This window comes from Microcaecilia unicolor, chromosome 1, assembly GCF_901765095.1.
Source record: "Microcaecilia unicolor chromosome 1, aMicUni1.1, whole genome shotgun sequence".
NCBI lineage: Eukaryota > Metazoa > Chordata > Amphibia > Gymnophiona > Siphonopidae > Microcaecilia > Microcaecilia unicolor.
Window position 1 is genome coordinate 411907470 of NC_044031.1, and position 25304 is coordinate 411932773.

Here is a 25304-nt window from a genome sequence, read left to right on the forward strand (position 1 = left end):
GAGAGAAAACTCCAGCGCCAGGCCCACCCTGGAGGCTGGGGAGGACCCGGATCTTCTTCCATTGGTGCTCTTCTGCCACGCTGGCTGCTTTTCCTCTCAGGCACGCATGCTCAGTTTCCGAGCATGCCCTGAGAGAAAAAGCAGCCACAGGGGCAGGCAGTCAGTGCTGGAGGAAGAAGACACCTTCTGCTGGCAGGGCCTGGGATCCCCAACAGCCAAGGTATTTCAGCATCAGCAGCGATTGGAGGGGGGCAGCAGCAAAGGACAATTTTTTTTTTTGGGGGGGGGGGGGCCGCAGCGGCCCTGCCCCGGTTCAGTCTCTCAGCGGACCTGGGTAGGAGGGCTGCTGCTTGCTTGCTGGAGGCTGGAATGCTAGGTAAACCGGAGCTGCAACAGGCTCACAAGAGGCACTTCCTGCATGTAGCTGGATGTGAATCAAGCAGTACTGCAGCTGTGCAGGGTTACCAGCGACTAAGAAGACAAGGCACATGGATTGATGCTTAGACAGAGACTGGGTGGGGCTGGGCCCACCCAGGCCCACCCATAGCTACACCCTATACCAGTTTAATCATAATGAAGTGGAACCTGAGCAGAGTGCCAGATTAAACTCTGGCCACCTTGTTAGAAGCTGCATTCCAGAGGACATATTTGAATGTGCTATCTGTTTAAGCAGTGTTGGCAGGTGAAATTATGAGCTTGGGCATTTTCTAGTATAGTCCCAGGGCTTTGGAAAGTGTTACCAGATGAGTTAAAGCAAGAGGTGAAATTGAAAAAAAAAGTTTTTTTGAAAACCTGGTTGTTTCTTAAGCACAGAAGGGACTTTTGAGTGGGAAGAAGAAACTGTTTATTCTTGTGGCTAAGGGAGGAAAGGGTAAGGGGAGTGTAGGTGTTATGGTTTTATGGTAACAGGGTGTGATGAAATTGTTAGGATCATTTTGCTTGAGATGAGTAGGCAGTATATAAAAACTTTTAAATAAAGAACTAAAGTAAATACTGCTAAAAAAGAAGATAATGCAGTTTCTGGAATCCAGTGGATTACAGGATCTGAGGCAGCATGGTTTTACTAGAAGAGGTGTTGTCAGATAAATCTGATAAATTTATTTGATTGGGTGACCTCAGAAATGGATCAGGGGAGAGCACTACACAAACTTAGATTTCAGCAAGGTCTTTGACACAATTCAGCATTGGTGATTTATAAATAAACTGAAAGCCATTAATATGGTCCCTAAAGTGTCTGACTGGATTGGAGACTGTTGAGTGAGAGGTGACAGAGGATAATGGAAATTCAAGTTCAGTCTTAGAATAGGGCTGTTAACTAGTGGTGTGCTGCACGGATCAGTCCTTGTTTCAATTTTTAAAAACATTTTCATAAGCAATAATGTGGAAGGGCTCTCAGGTTGGCTTGCCTCTTTGTGGATAATACCAAAATCTATAACAAGGAAAAAACCCTGGAAAGTGTAGATAATGTAAGGGGGGGGGGGGGGGGATTCTAGTGAAGCTGGATGAATAGTCTAGAAATTGGCAGCTATGATTTAATGCTAAAAACATGCAGGTTCATTTGTTTGGGCTGCAAAACCTCAAGTGCTACTGTATAGGGCAGTGTTCTTCACTACAAAGTCAAGAGGCCTCTTCTCTCAATAATACATACTTCCTCCCAACTTGTCCAGAGGCCTTCTGCTAGCACTGTCTCCAAAACAACTGATCTGTTTTCCTTCAGGAGTGTGTGGCTCTCAGTGAGTTTGAGTTGTACAGCAGACAAAACTCCTACACTATTCTTGCAAAACTGTGCAAATAACGATGAAGTTTGGCACCATGAGGGGCATTTTCGAAAGAAACATCTAAGTCTGGATTTGGACGTCTTTGTAAAACGTCCAAATCCAGAGGCGGGGAAGCTCGTATTTTCGAAAAAAGATGGACGTCTATCTTTTGTTTCGAAAATACCGTCAAAGATGTCCAAATCCAAGGATGTCCTTAAATTTGGACGTCTCTGACTTTCAGCCATTTTCGAACACAAAGACGTCCAAATGCAAGATGTCAAAAACAGAGGAGTGGCTTAATGGTTAGTGCAGCGGGCTTTGATCCTGGCAACATGGGTTCAATTCCCACTGCTGCTCCTTGTGACTTTGGGCAAGGGGCATTTTTGGATATTACATCTAAGTCTGAATTTGGACGTTTTTTGTAAAATGTCCAAAATCAGAACAGGAAAGGTCATTTTCTACAAAAAAAAGTCTATCTTTTCCTTTTGAAAGTGCTGTCTGGAAAAATGTTTTGTGATTTGGGGGAGAAAGGGGAGGTGATCCCTGAGTCCCTCCAGTGGTCATCTGGTCATTTGGGGCACCTCTTGTGTGGAGTAGATGAGTAGCCTAGTGGTTAGTGCAGCAGACTTTGATCCTGGGGAAGTGGGTTCAATTCCTCCTGCAGCTATTCGTTATAAAACAGGTCTAGTTCAAAACATCTAAATTTTAGTCTTGGACGTCTTTGTTTTGTTCCATTATCGCTGAAAGACGTCCATGTCTTAGGAACGCCCAAGTCCCGCCTTGAACACACCCCTGGCATGCCCCCTTGAGATTTGGACGTCCTTCTGACAGACTGCAACTGCCGATGTCCAAAATTGTGTTTCGATTATACCGAGATGGACGTCCATGTTCCGATTTATGTCGAAACATGGACGTCCATCTCTTTTGAAAATGAGCCTGCATGTGGATCAAGCTTACTGAGAGCCACATTGTGTGGGGAAAAAACCTGAAAAGCTAGCCCAGAAGTACCTGAGGCAAGACTCTGGGAAACAGCTTGGAAGGATTGGTGGGGGGGGGGGGGGGGGGGTGAGAGGAGGTTGGCTGAAGTTGAGACAGAATGGGATAAGGCTGGGAGACTGTGTATTTGAAGATAGGAGTGCTGGGGGAAATCTTGGTTGGGGGAGAGTAGATGGGCTAAAGGAGAGACACATTCTGCAGAATCAGACTATTTTATTTATACATATTGCCCTGAGAGCACCTGAGCAACTGGACTGGCTACATCCACTCTATCCGCCTTTTCTCTCCTCTGCCTCTTCGAACAGCGGTCATTTATCGTCCCCCTGATAAGTCCCTTTCATCCTTTCTCAGTGACTTTGATGCCTGGCTTGCCTTCTTCCATGATCCTTCCTCCCCCTCTCTCATCCTTGGTGACTTTAATATTCCTGCTAATGATTCTTCCAACTCTTATATTTCCAAGTTACTCACTTTAACATCCTCCTTTAATCTCCTCCTTTAATCTCCAACTATGCTCCACCTCCCCCACTCATCAAAATGGTCACTGTCTTGATCTCATCTTCTCCTCCAACTGTTCACCCTCTAGTTTCCTTGCCTCTGATCTTCCCCTCTCTGATCACCATCTTATAACTTTCACACTTAAATCTCCTCCCTCCCAGTCCCGTCCTATCTAATTTATCTAGAAATCTTCACGATATTGACCCTTCATCTCTATCCTCCCATGTTTCAAACCTCCTCTCTACAGTGGCACCATCCACGTCTGTCAACGAGGCTGTTTCTTCTTACAACAATACTCTATCCTCTGCCTTAGACACTCTTGCACCTTTGATGACCCGCCCTATAAGGCGTACAAAACCCCAACCTTGGCTGACTTCTAATATCCGCTACCTACGTTCCTGAACCCGCTCCGCCGAATGCCTCTGGTGGAAATCTCGGGCCCTTGCTGATTTCTTATACTTTAAGTTCATGCTGACCTCCTTCCAATCTGCTCTTTTATGTGCCAAACAGGATTATTATATCCAACTGACCAACTCTCTTGGCTCTAACCCTCGACTTCTCTTCACCACATTGAACTCTCTCCTCAAAGTGCCCCCTCCCCCAACTCCCACTTCATTATCTCCTCAGACCCTTGCTGAATTCTTTCATGACAAGGTTCAAAAGATAAACCTTGAATTCTCTACCTCGCCACCTCTCCCTCCACTAGTCCGTTCCCCTCTCTCTCCTTCCCCTCATTCCTTTTCCTCCTTTCCTGAAGTTACTATAGAGGAAACTACACTTCTTTCTTCCTCAAAATCTACCACCTGTTCCTCTGACCCCATTCCCACCCACCTTTTTAATGCCATCTCACCTGCTCTTATTCCTTTTATCTGTCACATTCTCAACCTCTCACTTTCCACTGCAACTGTCCCTACTGCCTTTAAACATGCTGTGGTCACACCTCTCCTTAAGAATCCTTCACTCGACCCTACTTGTCCCTCTAATTACTGACCCATCTCTCTCCTCCCTTTCTCTCCAAATTACTTGAGCGTGCTGCTCACCACCGCTGCCTTGATTTTCTCTCCTCACATGCTATTCTTGACCCACTACAATCTGGTTTTCGCCCTCTCCACTCAACCGAAACTGCGCTTACTAAAGTCTCCAATGACCTATTACTGGCTAAATCCAGAGGGCTCTATTCCATCCTCATTCTTGATCTTTCCGCTGCTTTTGACACTGTCGATCACAGCATACTCCTTGATATTCTGTCCTCACTTGGATTCCAGGGCTCTGTCCTTTCCTGGTTCTCTTCCTACCTCTCCCTCCGCACCTTCAGTGTTCACTCTGGTGGATCCTCTTCTACTTCTATCCCTCTGCCTGTCGGCATACCTCAGGGTTCTGTTCTTGGTCCCCTCCTCTTTTCTATCTACACTTCTTCCCTTGGTTCATTAATCTCATCCCATGGCTTTTCCTACCATCTCTATGCTGATGACTCCCAAATCTACCTTTCTATCCCTGATATCTCACTTTGCATCCAAACCAAAGTTTCAGCGTGCTTGTCTGACATTGCTGTCTAGATGTCTCAACGCCACCTGAAATTAAACATGACCAAAACCGAGCTTCTCATTTTTCCTCCCAAACCCACCTCCCCACTCCCCCCATTTTCTATTTCTGTTGATGGCTCTCTCATTCTCTCTGTCTCCTCAACTCGAAACCTTGGGGTCATCTTTGACTCTTCCCTCTCCTTCTCTGATCATATCCAGCAGATCGCCAAGACCTGTCGTTTCTTTCTTTACAACATCTATAAAATCCGCCCCTTTCTTTCCGCGCACTCTACCAAAACCCTCATCCACACCCTTGTCACCTCTCGTTTAGACTACTGCAATCTGCTTCTTGCTGGCCTCCCACTTAGTCACCTCTCCCCTCTCCAATCGGTTCAAAACTCTGCTGCCCATCTCGTCTTCTGCCAGGGTCGCTTTACTCATACTACCCCTCTCCTCAAGTCGCTTCACTGGCTCCCTTTCCGTTTTCGCATCCTGTTCAAACTTCTTCTACTAACCTATAAATGTACTCACTCTGCTGCTCCCCAGTATCTCTCCACACTCGTCCTTCCCTACACCCCTTCCCATGCACTCCGCTCCATGGATAAATCCTTCTTATCTGTTCCCTTCTCCACTACTGCCAACTCCAGACTTCGCGCCTTCTGTCTCGCTGCACCCTACGCCTGGAATAAACTTCCTGAGCCCCTATGTCTTATCCCATCCTTGGCCACCTTTAAATCTAGACTGAAAGCCCACCTCTTTAACATTGCTTCTGACTCGTAACCACTTGTAACCACTCGCCTCCACCTACCCTCTTCTCCTCCTTCCTGTACACAATAATTGATTTGATTACTTTATTTTTTGTCTATTAGATTGTAAGCTCTTTGAGCAGGGACTGTCTTTCTTCTATGTTTGTGCAGCGCTGTGTACGCCTTGTAGCGCTATAGAAATGCTAAATAGTAGTAGTAGTACATCATTGGAGAACCCCCCTCCCCCTTGCATCACCCGGGATTCTGGGCACCATCCATTTTATGCAGCACTGGTCCTGACTCTCCTGTTGAAGTCTTTTTAATTCCATGGCGCCCACTACAAAACAGTGAAAATTACTGGTATAGGAAGTTGTAATTGTGTGAACAGCATTGGGAAAGGAACCTTCACAAAGACAGGCAGAACGTGGTTTAAAAGTGAACAAAAACTCTGTGTGGCTCAAAATGAAAAACATACAGATGCCTGTTCCTCACAAAGGTTATTAGCACAGGAGTGCACTAAAGGGGCTTGAAGTTCAACAGCCAACAAAATAGAGAGCCCTGTTCCTACCAGACTACAGAAGAATCACAGTGTGTACAGAGTTTGCAAAGTAAATGCATTCCTACCTCATGACTACCCCAATTGTAGCATCAAATGTATGTTTTGTAGGACTACTCTGGAGATCTGCTTGTTCCTGTTCTAGGCATCCCTGTCTTTCACCAGCCCTGGGCTATTATTTGCTCTGGATGAACCACACCATAGGCCTCATAAAGTGATCCTGTGAGGGACAGTGTTTAAGGGGAATTAGTATCTTCCTATACACTCCATCACACAGGAAAAGAATGTCTGTGCATGAAAGAAGAGCAGAACCCGGGGGGGGGGGGGGGGGGTGATCACAAGTAAGTATCTTAAGGTGGCCAAACAGGAAGAAAGGGCAACTGTAAAAGCCAGAACGATGCTTGGGTGCACAAGGAGAGGAATGGCCAGTATAAAAAAGGAGGCGATAGTGCCTCTGTATGTCTCTGGTGACACATCATTTGGAGTACTGTGTACAATACAGAGATTTCACTTTCAGAAGAATATAATTAAAATGGTCAGTAGCGGGCAGACTTCAAATTCTCAATATATACAAATATCTTGGAAAAAAAGTAAGAGAAGGGAGAACTGAAAGCATTTAATACCTCTGGTATAAATGCACTGGAGGCGGGCCTCTTTCAATTCAAAGGAAGCTCTGGAATGAGAGATCATAGGAAGAAGATAAAAGGGGACAGACTTAGGAGTAATCTAAGGAAATATTTCTTTACAGAAAGGGTGGGAGTGCATGGAACAGCCTACTAGTGGAGATGGCAGAGATAAAAAGTATATATCTTAAAGAAGTTTTAAAAGGGTCAAGTACAAAGAATCTGTGTAAGGGATTGTACAGCTTAGTAATTGCTTTGTGTAGGCAGACTGAAAGGGCTGTCTGGTCTTTATTTGGCATCATTTTCTCCACTTCTTAATTTTTGGCTTGTTTTACTGATATAGCATCCCTTTTCATAATTGTTTTACACTGGCTCACATATACTATAGAGGGTCCCTCAGTGGACTGCTTGTAAAAGCAGTTCCAAGGGTTACAGATTGTGGAAGTGGAGAAATCTCTTTCGTTTCTGATAACTTGATTCAAGGCCCTACTTGCTAGGTACGTGCACATCTAATATTTTCAGCTTGCTTCAAATTCAGCTATGAAACTCATTTGGGGGCGATCTTACTAAGCTGCATTAGGCACTAACGCATGCCCAATGCAGCTTAAAATGGTATATTGTTGGACGCGCTCAGGACTCCTGTATTAACTGCCAAATAAGTGAGAGCAAAAAAATATTTTTATTTTGTTTTGAGTGGGTGTGTCAGGGGGGCAGAGAGTGGATGTTCCTGAGATAAACATTTAGCGCATCTACATTAGCATGCATTAATTGGTTAGCACAGGAATACCACGTGAACATAAGAATAGCTATACTGGGTCAGACCAATGGTCCATCTAGCCCGTTATTCTGCTTCCAACAGTGTCCAATCCAGGTCACAAGTACCTGGCAGAAAATCAATAAGTAGCAATATGCTACCAATCCCAGGGCATGTAGTGACTTCCTCCAGGTCCACCTCAATAACAAACTATGGACTTTTCCTCCAGGAACTTGTCCAAATCTTTTAAATATATGCTAACCCCTGTTACCACATCCTCCAGCAGCGAGTTCCAGAGCTTAACTATTCTTTGAGTGAAAAAAATATTTCTTCCTATTTGTTTTAAAAGTATTTCCATGTAATTTCATTGAGTATCCCCTGGTCTTTGTACTTTCTGAAAGAGTGAACAATCGATTCAGTTTTACCTGTTCTACACCACTCGGGACTTTATAGACCTCAATCATAACCCCCCCCCCCCCCCCCCCCCCCCCCCAGCCATCTCTTTTCCAAGCTGAAGAGCCCTAGCCTCTTTAGCCTTTCCTCATATGAGAGGAGTTCCATTCCCTTTATCATTCTGGTCGCTCTTCTTTGAACCTTTTCTAATTCCATTATATCTTTTTTGAGATGCAGCAACCAGAATTGAATGCAATACTCAAGGTGAGGTTGCATTACAGAAGCATTATAATATTCCTGGTCTTATTTTGCATCCCTCTCCTAATAATTCCTAGCATCCTGTTTGATTTTTTGGCTATCACCACACATTGGGCACATCAGGTAACTATGATTCGGATTATTCTTTCCAATGTGTATCACTTTACATTTCCACATTAAATTTCATTTGCCATTTGGATGCCCATTCTTCCAGTTTGCTAAGGTCTTCATGCAATTTTTCACAATCCACATATGTTTTGACAGCTTTAAATAGTTTTGTGTCATCTGCAAATTAAATCACCTCCCTCGTCGTTCTGTTTTCCATATCATTTATACATATGTTAAACAGCACCGGTCTCAGAACAGATCCCTGCGGCACTCCACTGCTAACCCTCCTCTATTGAAAAAAATTGCCATTTAACCATACTTGCTGTTTTCTGTCCAATAACTAATTCCTAATCCACAGAAGGACATTGCCTCCTATCCCATGATTTTTTTTATTTTCTCAGGAGTCTCTCATGAGGAACTTTGTCAAAAGCTTTCTGAAAATCCAGATACACTACATCAACCAGCTCAACTTTATCCACATATTTATTTACGTCTTCAAAGAAATGAAGCAAATTGATGAGGCAAGACTTCCCTTGGCTGAACCCATGCTGACTCTGTCCCATTAAACCATGTGTATTTATGTGTTCTGTAATTTTATTCTTTATAATAGTTTCCATTATTTTGCCCAGCAATGAAGTCAGGCTTACACCGGTCTGTAGTTTCAGAGACCACCCCTGGAACTCTTAAAAAAAATTGGTGTTATATTGGCCACTCTCCAATCTTCAGTTACTACGGATGATTTTAATGACAGATGAGTAATTTCATGTTTGAGTTGTTTCAGTACCCTGGGGTGTATACCATCCGGTCCAGGTGATTTATCACTCTAACTTGTCAATTTGGCTCAGTACATCTTCCAGGGTCACTGAGATTTCTTTCAGTTCCTTCACATCCTCACCCTTGAAAACCATTTCTGGTACAAATAGGTCTCTTATAGCTTCTTCCATAAAGATCAAATTAAACAATTCATTCAATCTTTCCGCTATGGCCTTGTCCTCCCTCAATGCCCCCTTTGCTCCTGCATGATATGTCCGTCCCACAATTCCCTCACAGGCTTTCTGCTTCTGATAAACCTGAAAAAGGTGTTACTATGAGTTTTTTTGTCTCCACTGCAAGTTTTTCTTCATACTCTTTTCAGCCTTCTTTATCAGTGCTTTGCATCTAGCTAGACGCTGCTTATTTTGCTTCTTATTTTCTTCATTCGGATCCTTTTTCCATTCTTTGAAGGATGCTCTTTTGGCTTTAATAGCCTCTTTCACTTCACCTTTTAACCATGCTGGCTGTCGTTTATGGCGCTTACTTTTCTTTGTCAAATATTTATTTTTAATCAAACATTTATAGTCCACATAGTCTGCAATTCTTGACAGATTACAATAAAAACATACACAATAGTAAAATAACATTACACATATCTAACCATCATAAGCATACACTAGGCACTATCAACATACATTTTAGTGCATATTATCTGCAACAGGGCCCACAGGAGTAAAAGGGGTCCTGTGGTAGATAATATGACTAACCTTTAGTAAAAGATCCCCTGAAGTGGCCAAAAATGTGCCTTCATTTAAGGGCCAATTGCTGCACCAGTTCTACAGCCCAGTGTTGTAGACTGTGCCTACATTTTACGAGAATGCGCATAAATTATAGTATGCTATAATCTACTTGCATACGGTACCCTTACTCATATTCCACTCAGCTGTACTGACGACAGAGTAAAATCTCTTACCACATGTGCTGGGACTTGCACTAGTTTGGCAGCTGGGGTCCCTGGGCGTGGGTAAAACTGATTAATAAAAAGACTTGGAAATTGATATTCCTCCACAAGGCTCATTGTCGCTTGAAAATCTTCATCCGTTTCCCCTGGAAAACCGCAAATGATGTCTGTAGCGATAGTAATACCTTCCACTCTGCAATGGAGACAAATGAGAAAATGTTAAATTTATTAATAAATGCAGGCACCAACATTTCAAAATAATTGGGGGTGCCAAACATGGTAAAAATTACCCCTCCCTGGATAAAGTGAAGGAGCTTGCTCAGTATTGAGGCTGCCCAGCAGTTCCAATGGTATTATGAAATAGTGTTCTTTCTTATTCCCTTCATCAAATCTCCCTCATATCAAGGGCCAGATTAACACTATATTGGGCACTAGGCAAACATATATTTGTGGGCCCCCCTACCAGATACCCCACCCCCCCACCATCATTTCAGCTCTCCAGAAGTAGGGAAAACTGCGGAGTCCAGCTGTGCGTATGATAGCAGTAATAGTTTGTGAGTGAGCTTGGGGAATATGCAAGCATATGCTTTGAATGGAGAGGTTTCACAGTTAGTGCTGGAGAACTGCCAAGTTACCCAGTTCCAGGAGGGAAATTCTGAGCCAGTCCTGGATTTCCACAACCCTAACCTGGTACATTATCCAGCTTATTTTCGAAAGAGATCGCCGGCCATCTTCCGACACAAATCGGGAGATGGCCGGCCATCTCCTGAACCCGGCCAAATCGGTATAATCGAAAGCCAATTTTGGCCGGCGCCATCTGCATTCTGTCGCGGAGCCGGCCAAACTTCAAGGGGGCGTTTCGGCAGGGTAGTGAAGGCGGGACGGGGTGGGACAGGGCGTGGTTACGAGATGGTTGGCTTCGCCCGATAATGGAAAAAAGATGGCCGGCTCTGACGAGCATTTCGCCAGCTGCACTTGGTCCATTTATTTTTCGGACCAAGTGTCAAAAAAGTGCCCCAATTGACCAGATGACCACGGGAGGGAATCAGAGATCACCTCCCCTTACTCCCCCCCAGTGGTCACCAACCCCCCCACTCTAAAAAAATTAAAAAAAATTTTTGCCAGCCTGTACGCCAGCCTGAAATGTCCGCTCCGCAGATTTGTTAGGAAGTATTGCAGGCTGGATATATGCCCCAACTACTTGCTCCAAAGTGCCCCTGCCTGTTTCCTAGATGACTTGATGCTGCACCTCAACTACATGCTAGGTACTGGCAAGTTCCCTGCAAGCCATGGTAACATCTTACTAACCCCGGTACCTAAAGATGCTAAGAAAAACAGTAGTGATCTGACCAACTACCGGCCAATAGCCTCCATCCCCCTATTTGTAAAATTAATGGAGAGCTTGGTGAATAAACAACTCAGTGAGCACCTGAATAAATTTAATATTCTGCACGTCTCGCAATCGGGTTTTTGACCGCTCCACAGTACTGAGACCTTACTTGTCACTCTCCTATCCAACTTCAAGAAGGAAATGGTTGAAGGGAAGAGCATTTTACTATTGCAGTTCGACATGTCCAGCGCCTTTGACATGGTGCACCACGGTATACTTCTGCGGCACCTTGAGTACTTCGGTGCAATTGGTAATGTACTTGCCTGGCTTAGAGGTTTTCTTACAACAAGGTCCTACCAAGTAGAAGCCAACTCCACCTTCTCGTCTCACTGGAAAGCAGACTGCGGCGTGCCACAGGGCTCCCCACTATCGCCGACCCTCTTCAATGTGATGTTGATCCCCCTGGCAACGGCTCTCTCCAAACTGGGATTGAACCCGTTTATCTATGCAGATGACATCACGATCTTCCTCCCTTTTGAGAAAGACCTCACTGAAATTACCAATCGGATACGTCAAGGCTTTAACACCATGCTAGACTGGGCCAACTCCTTCAGATTCAAACTCAATGCTGAGAAAACGCACTGCTTGATCCTCTCCTCTCCCTATAACAAACTCTGGCCCCCTACATTGATTACTCCTGAGCTTGTCCTGCCTATCTCATTCTCCCTAAAAATCTTGGGAGTGCTGCTTGACAGATCTTTGACATTAGAGCAGCATGTAAACTCTACAGTCAAGCAAATGTTCTATTCTCTCTGGAGGCTTAAGCGTATCAAGCCATACTTCCCTCGAGATGTATTCCGCAGTCTTGTCCAGTCCCTGGTGATTAGCCGTCTTGATTACTGCAATAGCATCTATGGGGGATGTGCAAGTATGCTCCTAAAAAAATTGCAAACAGCTCAGAATACAACAGCTCGACTTATCTTCGGCAAATCTAGATTTGACAGTTCGAGGCTGTTGTGCGAGCGGCTACATTGGCTTCCTGTGAAGGACCGCATCGCATTCAAAACCAGCACATTGGTGCACAAAATCATCTATGGCGATGCCCCTTCCTACATGGACACTCTCATTAACCTACCGCCCAGGAATTCCCGAAGGTCGGCCCCCTCGTACCTCAACCTCCACTACCCTGCCCCTCATGGCCTCAAATATAAGACCATCTATGGTTTCTCTTTTCCTTACCTCAGCACTCAATTGTGGAACTGGTTGCCTCGTGAGGTTAAATTCACTTCCGATCACCCGACCTTCAAAAAGCGGCTCAAGACCTTTCTCTTTGGCCGTGCTTACGCTAAGAACCCTACAGGTGCCATACCCTTTTAGGCCATGTCTCCTTCCGTGCTGATTTATCACCTCCCCCTCCCTTCCTCTTCCTCCTTCGTTGTTTTCTCTCTCTCCTATGACCTTGTCTACTGTACTTTGTACTATTGTTTGTTTATTAATTGTTGTACGTCACATTGAGCCTGCCTATGGGTGGGAATACTGTGGGATATAAATGTCATAAATAAATAAACAAAATAAATAAATAAATACCCAGCTCCTTGTAAATTTTACATCCCCAAGCATGGTTGGAAAACAGTCTACTTATCAGTTCCTTCCCGAGGCTAGTGTTTACATAAACAAGCTGGTCATCATCCCTTGTCAAACTGTACAATTTATTATTCACTCTCCAATGAATTTCTTTTTGCAATCATATCACTGAGTGTGAAAAGGAAATAACATTTTAACAGAAATAATTGCAGCTGCTAAGGAGGACAGCAACAGTCCATTAGAACTAGCTCTATAAAAAGTCCTGGAATAATGAAGATGATACTTATCTTTTTTTACCTCATGTAAATAACTGTGACTTATACTCTATTTCAAAAAGCAATCAAAAAAGAGAAGAAACCAGGGATGTGCTAAGCGCTCAAATAAAATCAGACCAATCCACAAATCAACTGGAAAGATCAAGAGAACAACAAAACAGATGTTTGGCTAAAACAATGTTGCACTTTCCCTTATTGCTGCTGTCCGAAGTTCTCTGGAGTTCTTATCTTTCACCCAACAGTGATTTAAAATGCATACTTAATCACATTAGTTACAATAAGATAAACGATGATTTATCTGTGTAGTCTTCTACCTGTCATCATCAATAATTCAAAAAACACAAACATGACAAAGAGGCTTGTGGCACCAATAACCCAGTTATTGAAGGATGAGCTTTCTAGGATTAGAGAACATTTTATCAGACGTGTGTGGAGCAGTGTGTCTCTGTGCCGTCAGTGTATCTTACAAAATATACAACATAAATTGGTTACTCTATAAGGTGTCACAAGCCCCTGTCATATTTGCTGCTCCAGACTAACACAGCAACCCGTCTTCAAAAAATACAGTCTTGTATGGAAAGCTTAGGCTGCATTATTGAATTTTACTCTGTTTTAGCAGGTCACCAGTGTAAACTGCACCTGTTCTGTTGCTTACTTATATTTACTAAAAACAAATTAAATTAAGATTTTTTTCAAATTTATTTCAGAGATGATACATCATCATGAGGATAGAGGTATAGAACAACTTAATGACATACCTTACTTTTCAAGATTTACAGTGTGAAGTATTTTATGACATATCTAAAATGAATTTTTTGCACGATTGAGGCAGAATGGTTAAAAAGGAATGATATTTCAAACAATAAAACAAGAGGATGCACCTTGGAACTAACAACTAGCAGAATGAAAACAAATTGTAAATATTTTTTCATGCCTCACATAATGCAGTGGGATCTGCTGGTGGAGGACATGGGTAAGGCAAGTAACACAGCAGGGTTCAGAAAAAATTTGGGACAAGTTCTTAGAGAAAAGATCATAAAAAATTATTAGACTTAGGAAAGCCATTGCTTATTCCTGGACATGAGTTATGAGAAACTGATCTAAGTTTGGGGATCTGTTAGTATTTGTGCCTTGGACTGGTCACTACCAGAGTTAGGATGCTGGGCTCCAGACCCTGATCTGACTCAGCTCGGCTTATCTCAAGTTCTTATGAGCAGATGTCTCATAAATTTAAATCTATTGGCCCCAAAGGTGGGGGGGGGGGGGAGGTAAGCAGTCTTCAAGGCTTTACCTCTCATACTGCTGGTCTACTAAAAACAAGCTAAAAAAACACTAATGATGCCACTTCCCAGAGTCCTATGGAACACAGACACCCATGACAGGGTACATGTACAAATTCAGTTTAAATGAATGTCTGAAAACAAGCATTCCCAAGCAAATGTACTGAATTTGTATATGCACCATGAAATAACATCCAATTATCACAACAGACATTCAGAAATATACTCTTGAAAGACCACTTCACCATGAAATACATAAATGTATGAGAAACACTTGCAGGTTTGAGCAAAGGTTTAACATACAAAAATGAGGGTAATTTTCTAAGCCATTTATAATTAGAAAATTGCCCCATGGGGCATGTTTCCTAAGCTGGTTAAGCAGATAGTGTGAGTTATACTGGGGATTAGAGATTAGTGCACACTTGTACTAACCTCTAATGCATGTTAAAACAGCTAGAATGGCAAACATCCATGGCAGCTGCTTAACACAGCTTGGTAGGGGTGACAGGGGTAGAGCAGAGTGGACATTGGTGACAACTATTGTGCAGGCCTGAGGCACCACCTCTACCAGCAGTCTGGCAGCGTGTTTGCAGTGTCAAATCCCACACATTTCACCCCCCCCCCTGTCTGAACACATTTCCCCCTCCAGGATCATCCCCTCCAGATCTGATCCCCCTTTAGATAATCCCTTCTTTATCTGATCCCCCTCCCACCCAATTGATCCCCAAAGCCCCAACTCCTAACAGGAAGGCTAACCCCTAGTGGCAGCACCATGAGATAACCACTAGTGGTTACGGTGCCCACACTGTTGCTGGAGCCCAACAGAGCTGGAGCAGAGGAGGACCAATCTTGCCACATCCCATTAGCCCATCTGGGAAAGCGCCCAGATAATTCCGGGGGGGGGGGGGGGGGGGGGGAGAGATTCTGGGTGGGCAGGAGGAAGGTTGACTGGCTCTTTTGGAAGGTGTGGAAAAAAGAGCAGGACTTTTCTACAATTTCCAGTTAGAGGTCAGGGCTTCAGGCGCTACCTTATAAAATTGGTCTGCATATGTCCACAGCTCATATCTTTACTCTTGATGCCTAAGTTTGGACACTCAAGTTTAATTTTTATGATAGTGTATTCTTCCCAGCAATTTATTAGTGTGTATTTTAAGGATAAAATACTAGGCTGTGCATCTATTTGTGTACATTCAGTTTGTTTAGGACCACCAGAGTGAAAAGTGATTGATCAATGCACCCACTCCAATGATGTCAGGCTTCTCTGTGGCAGCCCTCACCACATTCCCCCAATGCCCCTTCAATGTACATCTGCATCCTATTTGCACCTGTGCAGGCTAAAAATGGAATCCTTACTGGTTACCGTTTGAAGTCTCCCCAGCCGGTCACAGTGTATACAGTCTTATATTATACCCAACACCACTGGGAGTTATATATGCTCAAAATTGGAAAAAAAAAAAGTAGCAACTTCATTTATGTTCAACAATGTCTTCCAAAGAGCTACACATCAAATACACAGTTACAGGAAAGCAGAAGAGTGTGCAAACACGAGCTTCAATGCAGGAAGTGTTGATCAAATCACCTTTATTATGCCAAACAGAGACCCGACATGGGGCCATGTTTCAGCGGAAATAACGCCTGCCTCAGGGGTCAAGAATTACACTGCCAGTGAGACATGTAAATTTAGTGCCTGTGGTTATGTTATCCTTGATTGATTTCATGTAATGGAATTACCCAGATTGAAAAATGCTATCAAGAAGTTACCTTGGCGCCCAAACCACCATTGCTACTATGTCAGTTCCACCACAGAAGCTTTTCGTTTAGTCTTACAGCCTGGAGAGTGGAATATTCTGCTTCCGTCAGCACTTGGACAATTATTGTACAGACTACCAAAGAAACCTGATATAGAACCAGACCACTATGCAGTGATATGTGACCAAGAGGGCAAATAAGAAATCTAGTGGACTTATTTCAGATTCTGCTGTTATGACAGAGCTTTATTTTAGGGGGGGGGGGGGATAGATGTTAAGTTAGCATACAACAGGATACTCAGGAAAACGCATTTTGAATTGAAGTCTCTGAACTAGGCCTTGGAAGAAATATACCAAGTGAACTAACCAAAATGTCCCAGCTGTCTCTAAAGGTAAATAACTGTATAAATCTCTCTGCCAGTTAATTCATTTTTAGAAAATACCTTTATTATTTATTTACTTACAAAACCTAATACCTTAACATATCTTTCCTTCATACACACTCATGCACACTCACTTACCAATGCACACTCATACACATTTCACAATAAAACCTTAATGGAGCAAACCCACTAATAAATGTTATATCATAACTGTTCAAAATGCCCAGTAACCTCAGCAGGATATTTGTTCAAAAAGTTCCTCTGAGCACTGCCCCCACGGGGTGTGCCTGTTGCTTTAATCTTCCATACTGGTCACAGCACTGCACTGCAAGTTCAAAAAGTTCATCTAATTTTAGTGCTGCACTACCCCCTAGGGTGTGCTTGTTGCTTTAAACTCCCATCATAGTCACAGCACTACACAAAATCCAATCCTTTTCATGTGTGCTGGGTCCCAGGAATTCCAAACGAAAATGCAAACATTTGCTTGTTGCAGGAATTACCACTATTGTTAGCAGAATCTGTGGTACTTCAGGAGTCAAACACCACACACCAGAATGAGAGAAAAGTCTTCTTTATTTGCCAGCAAACAAAGTAGGACATCAGCGCTAGCTCTCTCTGTGTCCTGTCCTTCTGTGTCTCTTCTTCTGAGCTCTCTGGATCCTGCGTCTCCTGTCTTCTCCTGTCTGTTGTCTCTCTCGTCTCCTTCTCCTCTCAGCTCCTTCTCTAATGTAAGCTGCTTCTGCTCTCCTTTATATAGGGTCCTAAACCCTTCTAGCCCCCCTTTCTCACCAGATGGTAAAGAATAGATTGATTACCCTGTCTTGAACTAATTATCTCTACACATTATTTAAAATATCAGTTACATAGGTTTGAGATATTTCCTAAACTGACCTATGACATGGGGCCTCTCAAACTAGACAATGTGGCACCTATCTCCTGCATTTTATTATTATTAAATTCTCAGATTCCCAGCTAGCTTCATACTAACTGCTAACTGGACTCTGGCATTCATTAAGGGGCCAATCTTACTTAATGGCACACAGACATGGTTTGTTATTACTTTCAGAAGGCCAGTCCTACACTTAGCTATAATCCATCAAGGAGAAGACTTGACTTTCCCTGACCTCTTTCACCTATTAGCTTCATACACAGAACTAACTAGGACTGTGGATAATTCAAACCAGATGATGACCTCTTAAACTGCAGACAAATCTCACTTGAAAAGTCAGACAAAGATGTAACACTGAATTGAAAAGATATTCTACATAGAAATAGAACTTATTAATTAAACAGAATAAAACATATTTTAAAATAAGCAGAAATCAGAATTCCTTATAAGACAAAATCTAACTTATCTAGAATTATTTAAATCTACTCTATCTCCTTCTAAACAGCGTTCAGTCTAATCTTTTAAACTGCCTGTTTGCTAATCAATGGCATCCAGATGTGGTAAATAATACCTATGAACAATCCATCACTCAAAAAGGGACAAAGAAAGTTTCATTTCTCACTGACCTTTCTAACCTCTAGTCTAGCAAAAGCTAGACTTCTGAGTAATTAAACCCAGATGGCATTCTATCACTTTACAGGACTGAACCAAAATTAAACAGAATTAACAAATATGATTTCTCTGCCCAAGCTGCCTCATGCTTAGAGTTCTCCACTCCTGTGGTCAATCCACTTCCACTCATGCGATGTGCTTGAAACTCTTACAGTCATCCGATATACCCCAGACTCTACACAGCCTGGGTTTCGCTACATCTGCGCCATCAGGAGTCAGGTCTGTGTAAACTTGTAAATCCCTTATGGCTGCAAGATGGTGGGGATTCCACTTCCACCTCACATCTGCCTACCAAACGCTGGCCCATGCGCTGTGAAAGCTGGCTTAAAACCTAATCAAACACCATACCATCCAACCCCACCTAACTGAGATCATGTTCCAGGTAGAGGCCTGATAGCTGTATTTTGCACATCCACAAACTAGCTGTGCACAACAACAAAAGCTGAGACCATGATGGAGTCAGGTCTCTCTATCTCTAAGGTCTGGTTCAATCATTAGTGCCAGCAAGGATTTACACTTACTGCCTAGTGTCTATGAAACCTCTTACTATATAAGGTTGTTATTGGCTGTGGACAGGTGAGAGCTGAGCTGAAGAAGATCTCCAACTTTCAGAAGATGGGCCATAGATGGAAAGACTTTAGCCAAGAGGTGAAGAAGAGAGGATCTCGCTCTGGGCCATGGTGAGTGGTTTACATTTAGAAAAGGGAGAGAAACATCTTTCTTGGGAAAAGTTATATGTATTATTTAATAAGCATGGGAATACTGATATTATTCTAAAATAAATTTGTCAGTTTGTTAGTTACACATCAGTTGATATGTGGCACAGTATTGGATATTATTTACTAGTGTTATCATTAGCAGGATTGTGAAATAAAGTAAGATTTATAAACTTATCTTGGTAAGCATGTTATTGCATGTATGGTACTTATACCTTACCTCTATAACCTCCAGCCATGTGGGAAGCATAATTTACTGAGTGCTATAGCACAGTAATTTACCTTAGTACCACATAATGGCAATACCAGGTGTTAGAATAAACTTTTCAATTAAACGAGTCGACCTTACCTGTCCTGTCAAAATGTTTTAGCTACAAACTCTCAGGGAGCTTAGTTTGGGACAGCTTTGGAAAGGGAATTTCATCCCAATGGTCCAGTACCTTAGTTATATTTTGACGGGACAATACTGTACCACTGGGATGAAATTCCCTTTCCAAAGCTGTCCAAAAATAGGCTCCCCTAGAGTCTGTAGCTAACCTGCTCCAACCTTAGACTCTAGATGCTCTTGGCAGAAAGGCGCAAAGGAAACTAAAAACCTGCAGGATGTTCCACAACCCACGTGGCATGTATCTCTGCATCAGCTCACCTTGGGATGCAAGGCAATGTCATAAGAACATATGAATAGCCATACTACTGGGTAAGACCAATGGCCCATTTATCCCAACATCCTGTTTTCAACAGTGGCCAATCCAGGTCACAAGTACCTGGCAGAAACCCAAATACCAGCAACATTCCATGCTACCAATCCCAGGGCAAGCAGTAGCTTTCCCATGTCTAACTCAATAGCAGACTATGGACTTTTCAGGCACTTGTCCAAATCTTTTTCCGGCAAAGAGTTCCAGAGCTTAACTATTCGTTGAGTGAAAAAATATTTCCTCCTATTTGTTTTGAAAGTATTTCCATGTAACTTCATTGAGTGTCCCCTAGTCCAATTCCACCAACGGCAAAATCAATTTAATAGTATACTCAAACATGCTAGGTATGAGCACATCTCTTATTCCTCCTGCTCAGACCACTTTTGTAGATCATGGAGACTCCTGTCTGTAAACAAGTCAATATTTATCAAACTCAAATGCCCCTAATAAAGTTTTTAACAATACCTTTATTTCAACATATTACATTTACCCTATCACCCCCAATCCATACAATACAGTCCTAGGAACTCAATCTCTCAAACCTTTCACTGTGCCATTCAGCTTCCACACCAGTTTGATAAATATATGAGTGTTCTTGCTCCTAGATAGTATAATTATCCCCCGTTAGAGAGATGTAAACAAGTCAAGCCACAATTTTGGTCTAACTGGCCCTCCTCTATAATACAAAGCCTTATGGTATACATCTGCTCTGCATGCATTCAAACTCAGTTCCATAATAGAGAACATGATCACTCCCAGTAAACCTCAATGCAAAATTCTGTATGTAACCAGAAAAAACAAAATTAACACACTTAGACAATGCCCATCACTGGACAAGCAGAGCCAAACCTCAACTAGTACTAAAATAACATTATTTCAGTAATAAACATGTATTTTTGTAATCAGATTAAAAAGAAACAAATACATGTAGAGCAGTAGTGAGTCCAGCAGTGTGGAAACACTCACCACAAGTTTATTCAATTGTAATTTTCTACTAGACTGAGTATAGCAGGAGCCAGGCCGACTAATATCTGACTCATTTAAATACTGGCCTGTTCCAGAAAGGAGTACAAGCCAAGGGGGCATTATTAGTAGAATATTCCCCGGTTTATAAAGCTTACATCCATGATGAAGCCATGTCTTTCGGGATTTCCACCTTTCCAGTCACAGACTTTATATATTAAGGGAAGAACCTTCAAGCCCAAAACTTCAGCCTTAATCAATCTTATTGGAAAGACTTCAAAATACAGGAATTAAAGGGGATGCCTTAGAGTGGTTTTGATCTTATTTATGCAACAGATCATATAAGGTTACTTGATAAGGAGAGGTTTATGATCCTACTACTGCGCCCTTGTACACTCACTTGTGGTGTGCCTCAGAGCTCACTATTAGCAACTGCTTTCTTTAATACTTTTATGTCACCATTAGTGAAGTTGATTCAGTCCCTAAGCTTAACTTCATTGATCTACACAGAGGACATTCAATGGAGGCACTGCATGCAAATCAAACTTATAAATATTTATTGTAGATATCCTAAAAATCTGACTGGCTAGGGTTCCCCCAGGACAGGTCTGAGAACCACTGTTCTAGGAGCTTATTGGGAGTACATATGTGATAGAAAGCCTATTTATTACCTGCTGCCTTTTATCTGGATGGTTAAAACCAATCACACCCTTACCTTGTCATCAGATGTAAACAGCCCTGATGCCCCAGGTCTCCGATTCCTCACTACGACCAAACCATTCTGTGTACAGAGAAGACCGAAACCAACCCACATAGCATATAAGAAAGCACGCAATGCCCAGAGCAAACTCCCAAACTCTCTGAATGGGCTACAACATCACTGGAGGTGAGCAAGGGGAAATGTGCAACTGGACAACATGCTATACCAAACTCTGACACACACAAGATGCAACCATGGCAACCATGCCAAAGAGTGATGGGCAGCCCTTTAAACTCCCGTAGATACAGTGTTCTCTCGTGTGCCCCCTGCCGCAGCACAACAGCATCTTCATGGGTTCCAAAATGCTGCTTAAAGCACCCCCCTCCTATCAGGGTGCCCAGGTTGCAGTGGAAAAGGCTTTCCTGAATCCTGTCCCACCATGGGCAGGCAAATAGCTACCTCCTGGCCAAGGTAAGGGCTTTCTAGATTCACAGGGCCATGTTACTGCCAGTTCCATGCATTCTGGGCACTTCACCTTTTTATCTATGCATATAGCTATAAAGATAAAGTTATGCCTGCAAAAGATTGTCCTAACTATCTGTATAGTATCTGGATGGGAGGAGATAAGGTAAGTGGAAAGACAGTGGGCCAAGTTGAAAGGAGCTAGAAAAAATGGCAAAAGATCTTTATGGGCCTCCTTTATCAAGCCGCGCTAGAGGCTTCTGGTGCAATAATGCCGACAAAGCCCGTTCACTTTGAATGGGCTATGTCAGCATTGCCACTAGCATGGCTTGATAAAAGAGGCCTTATGTGAGGAAAGTAAATAAAAGCAAGAAGAAAATTAAGCCAATGTGGAAGTAGTTAAAAAAATAAAAACAAAAAAGGTAAGCATATAGAATATCACAAGAACAACACAGAAAAGCATACCAGGTAAAGCTGAAAAAAGACAAAGAAAGAAATTTAGATGGCAAGAGCACATGCATGGCTAAAAATGTAAAGCAAGGTGACAAGACTTTTTTCAGGTATGTTGGGGAGAGGAGAAAGGCCAAAAGAATTTATACATGACTGGAAGATACCAAAGACCGCTGTGTCTGCAAGGAAGCAACCACAGTTTATGACCACAAAGCAGCTAAGGATGGTATCAGTCCTTAGCAACCTTCTTCTGTCATATCCTCCACATCTGCTGTCAAAGTTCCATTGCTAGCTAAACTGCATGCCTCTACCCCCTCATCTTGGGGCATATATTTGTTCCTACCTGAAAAATACTGTTCACTTCATTAAATAATGAAAATGTTATTAGTACCCCCATACATTTAATACATTTAATAAATCATTGAAAAGCCATTACAAAATTTTACAACCAACACTTTCAGGTCAAACAGATCTTTCTTAAGGTCTTAAAATCCTAAAAAGGTTCCATTTGAATACCTCAAGCAAATGCTCTCCTCCACTACTGTTTCCTGTGGTGTGTGATGCTGCAAAACTGCAACAATCACAAAAATATAAACTCATGCAAGCTGTATCAGTCAAGTTACCAGGGGAACTCAATCCGTAATCCTCTATAAGAGTAACAGTGCACTTAAATGGGATCATTTCTTCTATACATCAATTGTACTTAATCAGCTGATGGTCTAAAGAAAAACAGGTTACCATGGAAACACAATGCTTCTCTAACTAATCTCAATTGTGTAGATAAAGAACAAACGTTATAGAATAGCTTAAAAATCTAAATGTCAGAATGTATTGAAAAAAAAAAATAAAACCAGAATCACTGAGTGCCTAATCAAACACATACCACCACATTCCACAAAATTTAAAATAAATTACAGAAGGTCCATTTTATGAACACTTGTTTTGAGGAAATGGAAAATTCACCACAAAAAATCTCACATGAGACTGATTCTATAAAGGAAAAAAACATAAAAAGATGCACTCATATAAAATAAATGAATATACAAGAAAAGAAAAAAAGAGACAAATGTTTTTTTCAATCTTTTTCAGAGAACCAGTATCTCACAATAAATATATTTATACAGTGATCTCCTCTGGGGTATACAGGCCCCAGTAACTGCATTAATTTAAATTACTTGTCTGAACACATCCCCCATTTGAAGATGCCCTGATACTAAGTTAAAAAGTCATAAAAGAATGAAAAAATAGATTATTAATACAGCTTTCCCCACAGCTGGATCAGGATAATAAATAATTTAATAGATATAGTAGTCACCTCCAGGCTAAAACAGTTATGGCAAAAAAACCCCAAAACAAACAAAAACAAAACTGACAATAGAAACTTAATCCAGAAATATCCCCTGTGGGGTTGAAGCCAAGATCAAAATAAAATAAAATGCAATTAAAAGGCAAAACTACATTTAAAAAAATAGTAACTTAAAAAACCGTCTTCCCACAACATTCATCCTCTCAATCCTAAAACACAACATAAATCAAAAAATCCAAATCACTGTTAAATCCTGCTGGTAATTAAAAAAAAATCCAGTTCATAAATCCAAAATGCCTCTCACTGTAAGAGTACCTTTTCCAGATTCTCTTTGCTAGTATGTTCTGGCACACAAACAATCCCCATAACTTAAAGAGAAATCAGTAGATGTTGATATTCCCTAAAATTAAACAATAGGATTCAGTAAATTGCCAGACAAATTGCAGATTTAGGTTCTAAAACATGTAGTTTTAATTCCTTATTTCCCCTTCCAGCATATCCAAAAACCACATAAATAAAATCACTCTCTTAGGATGATAGAAATGTTCTCCTGCAATTTTACTACAGCAGTAACAATTCTGCTAATAACTATCACCCAGTCTCTGTGTCAAGAAAAAAAAAAAGAAGATGTTGAAATGTGGAACATAAGAACATAAGAATAGCCATACTGGGTCAGACCAATGGTCCATCTAGACTAGTATCCTGTTTCCAACAGTGGCCAAGCCATGTCACAAGTACCTGACAGAAACCCAAATAGTGGTAAAATTCCATGCTGTCACATCTGTCGCTCCCTCCGGCTGCTCCTCTGCGGGTAGCAAGGGCCGGGAGGAAGGACCTGCAGCCAGAGAGGGCTTACCCGGCGGTCTCCCGGATGGGCGCCTGTTTCGGGTGCAGTCAGGGCCGAGCCGGTGTCCATTGCAGCGATGGCCGGCCTTCTTGAGGCCGCGGCTGAGAGCCAGGGCTCGCCGCCCTGTCCGGGGCCGAGCCCGTAGGCCGGCGATCGCGGCTTCCGGGCTCTCGGTCGCCAGCTATGGGCTCCGTGCTTGCGCCAGCGGGGAGGATGGCGCCAAGACGCGATGGCCGGCGTCTTCCCCACATTCGGGCGCGGGAGCCCGAAGCTGTGCCTCAGACGAACCAGATTGGGATGCCGGTGCTGTAGCCCCGCCTGGGAAGCCGGACAAAACCAACCAGAGGGATTTCTTCAGTAGCCGGGTTCCGATTGGCCGGCCATGTCGGCTGGGGCTGGGCGGTTGATTGCTGACAGTATTTAAGGAGCGGGGCTGAAACAGGACGTTGCTTCAGGTTCTGTTTCCCTAGGCCAGTCTTTGTGTGTTCTTGTTTTCAGTACGTTCCCTTGTTCTCCTGGTTTGACCTTTGGACTGTTTTTGGATAACTCTGCTAGCCGCCTGCCCTGACCTGTTGCCTGTGTTTGGACGACGCTGTGAGCTGCCTGCCCTGACCTGTTGCCTGTTTTTGGACGACGCTGTGAGCTGCCTGCCCTGACCTGGTGCCTGTCTCTGGACTACTCTGATTTCCACTTGCCCTTCCCGCTCCCGGTTCCGGTACTGGGTCAGTTCGTCAACCCCGCGGTTCCAGAAGTCCCGGCGGTCGCCGCGGGTGAAGTCTTGGGGTTGCACGGCTGTCTTCTGAGGTCCTTCGGGGCCTTGCGGGACCTAAGGGCTCACCTTCTTTCCAGACAAGACACATGCTACCAATCCCAGGGTAAGCAGTAGCCATGTCTGTCTCAATAGCAGACTATAGATGTTTCCTCCAGGAACTTGTCCAAACCATTTTGCTCTGGCAACAATTCCTAGAAAACTATTCACTGAGTGAAAACATATTTCCTCCTATTTGTTTTAAAAGTATTTCCATGTAACTTAATTGAGTGTCCCCTAGTCATTGTACTTTTTGAAAGAGTAAAAAACTGA

At 42.8% G+C, this 25304-nt stretch overlaps 1 protein-coding gene across 1 annotated transcript in view; it reads right to left on the reverse strand.

Moving 5' to 3' along the window:
* Positions 1–25304, reverse strand: part of CDKAL1 (CDK5 regulatory subunit associated protein 1 like 1) — a 1735794-nt gene that overhangs the window by 325072 nt on the left and 1385418 nt on the right. Inside the window, exon 11 of the mRNA XM_030211517.1 lies at positions 9936–10116. Coding sequence (XP_030067377.1) covers positions 9936–10116 — 181 coding nt within the window. The remainder of the gene's footprint in view (positions 1–9935; positions 10117–25304) is intronic.